Source organism: Chlorella variabilis (assembly GCF_000147415.1).
Source record: "Chlorella variabilis unplaced genomic scaffold CHLNCscaffold_10, whole genome shotgun sequence".
Classification (NCBI taxonomy): Eukaryota; Viridiplantae; Chlorophyta; class Trebouxiophyceae; order Chlorellales; family Chlorellaceae; genus Chlorella; species Chlorella variabilis.
In genome coordinates, this window is record NW_005435078.1 from 1,182,459 (window position 1) to 1,187,160 (window position 4,702).

A 4,702-nucleotide genomic window follows, 5' to 3' on the forward strand; every position below is an offset into this window, starting at 1 on the left:
GTGCACCAGCCAGACCCAGCTCGACGCGTGTGCTGGACTGGCTGTCGAGTGTTGAGCTGAATGCTGTGCTGTGCTGCGCTGCGCTGTGCAGGCTGCCATGGGCGCGCTGTGCGACCTGATCAAGGCGGCCAACGTGTACCTGGCCAAGCGGCAGGACGCGGCGGGTGCGCGGCAGCTGCCGGGCAGCCAGCCAGGCTCCCGCCTGGCCCCCCGTACAGAGCTGTCTGGGCCCACATCTGTGCTCATGCCTCCCTACCCTGATCTCCCTCCTTCTGGCCTCCCATTCGCCCCCCCGCAGGCCCCATCCCCCAGCCCTTCCTGCTGCGCAGCGCCGCCGCCTACGTCACCCGCATCCTGTCCGTCTTTGGGCTGGCCGCCGCGCCCGGCGACTTCCTGGGCTTTGCCGACGCGGCGGCGGGCGCGGCCTGCGGCGGCACGGAAGCAGTGCTGGACGCCTTCAGCGCGTTTAGGTGGGCGGGGCGGGCGGGGTGGGCGCGGGAGCAACCGCATGAGGGCAGCAGATGGCGGTGTGGGGCGCTTTGGCACTCTTCCGCGCTGCGATGGCCCCGAATCCTCAGCGCCGGTTTCCCTGGCCTCCCTGCCTGCCAACCCTGCCTGCGCCTGCCTGTGCCTACCTGCCTGCCCGCAGGGACAAGGTGCGGGGCATGGCCAAAGCCAAAGCGCCCGCGGCAGAGCTGCAGGCCGCCTGCCGCGGCGTGCCGGATGGCGAGACAGCCAAGGCGGGCAGCAGCGGGCGGGCGGCAGACATGCTGGCAGCCTTTGCGGCGTTCCAGCGGGACATTGCGGCGCTAGCGGCGGCCGGCGCGCCACCTGGGAAGGTCCTGGCAGCCTGCGACAGGTGCGGTGCGGGGTGGCGGCCACGCCTGGCCTCGCATGCTGCCGCCGCTGCGACGCAGGCCGGCAGCCCCGCCACGCGACGCATGCCTGGATGGCAGGGGTGGCTGGGGCAGGCCCTGCCTGTTGGCGCACCGCGGGCTGCTCGCCACGCCTGCCTGCTGCTCCCAGCTGCCGTGCTGCTGTGGCCCCACCTCTCTGCCCTTCGCCACACACACCCACACCCGCACAGACACGCACTTGCCGCACGCCTCCCCTGTCCCGCAGCGTGCGTGACGACACGCTGGTGGAGCTGGGAATCCGGCTGGAGGACAGGCCCGACGGCAGCAGCGTGTGGAAGCCCGAGGAGCCCGCGGTGCTGCGGGGGGAGCAGGAGGAGCGCCGGCGCGTGGCGGCCGAGGCGCGCGGCAAGAAGCTGCGCTCTCAGCTGGACGCCAAGCGCAAGGTGGGGCCCTGCGGGGGGGCCTAGACGGCTCCTGAAGTGGCTGGGCTGTGTGGGTTATGACACGGGCTGGGAGGGTGGGCAGGCTGCACACCAGCGCTTGCTGCCCCACGCGCACGCCAGCAGTCCCCCGCACGCGCTCGCCCCCACCGTGCCGCCCTGCCGCCCACTACAGGAGCTGGAGAAGTTTGAGAAGCTGGCGGCGCTGCCCAGCGTGCAGCAAGCGCTGGCTGACAAGTTCTCGCGGTGGGACGCAGGTGCAGGGCGGCGCCGCCTGACAGGTGGCCGCCCATGGCCCTCCACGTCGCCCCTCCCTGCTCCCTCCCTCCCTCCCTGCCTGCCTGCCCCGCCCCTGCCTTCCTGCCTCTGGGCTGCCCCTGTTCTGACCCTGCCTGCCTGCCTGCCTGCCTGCCTGCCTGCCTGCCTGCCTGCCCGGGTGGTGCAGCCAGCGGGGAGCCCACCCACGACAAGGAGGGCGCTGCCCTGGAGGGCAAGGCGCTGGACAAGGCGCGCAAGGAGGTGGAGAAGCAGCGCAAGGTGCGCGCGCTGTGCTGTGTGTGCGCGGCTGGCAGCGCCGCGGTGGGTTTGTGGTGCATGGGAGCGGGGAGGGGCAGGGGGGCCCAGGGAGGGGTCGCAGCATGGCCCGCCTTGCTGCGCTCGCGCCTACCGCGCCCGGTCCCTGCCCGACCCCTGCCCTACCTCGCCCTCCTCCTCGCCGCGCCCTCCCCCCTCCTCCTGCCCAGGTGCGCGCCCCGCTGGAGAAGAAGCTGGCTGAGGAGCCCGGGTTCATGGCTGGGCTGGCGGCTGACGTGGCGGCGCTGGGCGCTGAGCTGGCGGCGCTGGGCGCGGCCGAGAACGGCGGCACGGCCTGAGGCCCCACCGAGCGGAGCAAGGCCGCCGAGCACTCAGAGCTGCCTTGAACTCAACTCAACACACACTGCACTTGCGCACTGACCGCACTGGACAGCGTTTACCTGTGTTGCCCCTTGCGGGGCAAGAACTTGAGCAGGCCGAGGCCGTGTATTGTCGTTGCCAGGCCGCCGAGCAGTGAGGCATGGTTCAGGAGGAAGGGGGGATGGCCCCAGTACCTTGCTAGTGTACCCCGGCGCTGCTTTATTCTCTGCGCGCGCTGTTCCTCTGCTCCCACCCCCTGTTTTGTCAGCCTGCATCATCTCTGGTCAAAGTAGAGAGTGGCTTACACTGCGAGATGGTGTGTGCGCGCAGTTACGGCAATATAAGGCAAGCCGCGGCGTGAGTCAAGGAAATTGATATGAGCATGATGACAATAAAATCGTTGAGGAGCGTTGGGGAGAGTCTGAGAGAGGCGGGGAGGCACGCCACGCGCCCGCATGGGTACGTATTGCTGCGGCTGCGTGCAAGGCAGGAGGTGCGGTGCTGGCACCATCAAGTGCCCAATTTCCAATCTCCAAATCAGTGCTGCCTACCTAGGGACGGGGAAACAAACAGCGAAACGAGAACAGAGAGGATGGGAAGGGTATACAGAGTTGGAAAAAAGCGGGTCTAGTGTGACTGGGGGGCCGGCCGGCCATGCGCCGGCCGCCCGCCGGCCGTGCAGCGGAGGCTTCAAGGCATTGAGAAACGTGTTAATATCAAGCAGCACCAGACACGGGCGCCGTGTGTGCGGGGGCGCAGCCATGCGTCCAGCCCCCACGCCACAGGCAGAGAAGGGAGTGAATGGGTGGGTGCGGGCGCGCGAACAGGCGAGGCCTCGCCAACGGAGGCCTTTGCCGCCCACACGCCGCCGTCGTGTGCTCCGGGGGCGCGCCGACAGGCGGCGCGCCGCGACCTCACTCCGCATCGCCGTTGACCGAGGGCGAGAGGCTGCTGGGGAAGCGGGTGCTGCGGGGCGTGCTGGGCGCACTGCCGCCGTCTGCCGCTAGCTGCTGCTGCAGGAGGCCTGTGGCCAGCATGACCACATCCACAGCCACCTTGACGTTCAGCGGGGCGCCCCAGATGCTGCGCCAGGGAAGGAGGGGGGGCAGGCGGGCGGGGAGAGCGGTGAGCACACCAGCGGGGGAGGAACCAGGGACTCCAGTCGCGCAGCGGCCTCGCCGCCCGGCCCTCCCTGCCTGCCTGCGCACTCCTCGCTGTCGTCGGCACGGCGCGACCTGCCCGCAGGCCGCCCCTGCCCAGGAGCAACACCCGCCGAGCCCGCGGCGCCCTCTGCCCACCTGACGAAGCGGCTGCCGGGCTTGTTGGAGTTGTCAGCCACGCCCATCTTGCAGCGCAGCACCTCCTGCAGGTTTTTGATGTGGGAGCCGTTGGGGCCCAGCAGCGCGCCCACGCGCCGCTCAGGGATCTCGATGATGCGGAAGCACACACTGGACAGCTCCCGGATGACTGCAGGGGGACAGGAGAGGGGGGCAGGACAAGAGGAGAGAGGCAGGGTGAGCAGAGGGAAGGGCGGCGGGAGCAGAGGGAGGGGCGGCGGGAGCAGGGGAGCAGGCCTGCCCGCGAGGTCGCAAGCGCTGGTAGCGCGCTGGCGCTCCGCGACTGCTGCTGCCCCACACACGCCAGCCGCATTGCTAGCCAGCCGTGCGCCCGGCTGTGCCCCATGCCCCTGGCTCGCCGCAGCGGGCCGCCGGCTGCGGGTAGGCAACCCACCCCACACCCGCCCACGCCGTCCACTCACTTGCTTCGTACTTCTCCTCCTGGCAGATGAGGTCCACCACCTCGGCCACCGCCGCCGAGATCTCCTCCGACCCGGGGGCCAGGTAATTGACGAGGCGGAAGGGCACAAAGGCTGCGTTGGGCGACTTGCCCTCCACCACCACGCTGCAGCCGGTGCGCTCGCTGAGGGCCTTGATGGCCTCGCCGCCGGGGCCCATCACCTTGCCCGCGCACATGGCGGGGATGACTTGCTGGATGAAGAGCTTGTCGGCGGCAAACGACTTGGTGCGCAGCTTGTCGATCGCGCCCTCCCCGGCAATCGCGTCCAGCACCATGCCAATCGTCCCCGCCAGCTGCTCCTTGTTCTCCACAGCCACAATCATCATGCGCTCCCTGGGGGAGTTGGTGGCAGTGCCGGGGCGCGTGAACTGCACGTACGCGCCCGTCTCGCGCTTGATGGCGGCCACGGTGGCGCCGCCGCGGCCCAGCACCGCCCCCACCACGCTGGCCGGCAGCAGGAACTTGAACTGCAGGCCGACGTCGTTGATGCTGCGCGCCTCGCGCTCCGAGTCGCTGCGGGGAGGGCACGCGGGAGAGGGCGAAGAGGGACTCAGCGAGCAGGGACTTGGCAAGCGATGCAGCTGCCGCATGGCCGGGACATGCCGGAGGGCGTGGCGCCCGCCACCAGGGGCGCCGGGCACCACACATCTGGGCCCGGGCTGCGCTCCAAGGGTGCTGTGAACTCACACGGAGGGCGCGGTGGCCACCACGGGC

General features: G+C 70.4%; 2 protein-coding genes across 2 annotated transcripts; one reads left to right on the forward strand and one right to left on the reverse strand.

The window, feature by feature from the left end:
• Positions 1–97: 97 nt before the first annotated feature.
• On the forward strand, positions 98–2,335 carry CHLNCDRAFT_57875 (hypothetical protein; the record flags this gene model as incomplete). The annotated part of the gene is made up of 7 exons (XM_005847595.1): positions 98–164; positions 299–470; positions 650–859; positions 1,123–1,300; positions 1,473–1,554; positions 1,743–1,834; positions 2,041–2,335. 7 exons carry the CDS (start codon positions 98–100, stop codon positions 2,167–2,169), a joined length of 930 nt encoding a protein of 309 aa, XP_005847657.1. The 3' UTR covers positions 2,170–2,335.
• A 138-nt stretch (positions 2,336–2,473) lies between these two features.
• On the reverse strand, positions 2,474–4,636 carry CHLNCDRAFT_57876 (hypothetical protein; the record flags this gene model as incomplete). The annotated part of the gene is made up of 4 exons (XM_005847757.1): positions 2,474–3,274; positions 3,490–3,658; positions 3,951–4,501; positions 4,614–4,636. The coding sequence occupies 4 exons, from the start codon at positions 4,634–4,636 to the stop codon at positions 3,106–3,108; spliced, it is 912 nt and encodes a 303-aa protein (XP_005847819.1). The 3' UTR covers positions 2,474–3,105.
• Between the last annotated feature and the right edge of the window lie 66 nt (positions 4,637–4,702).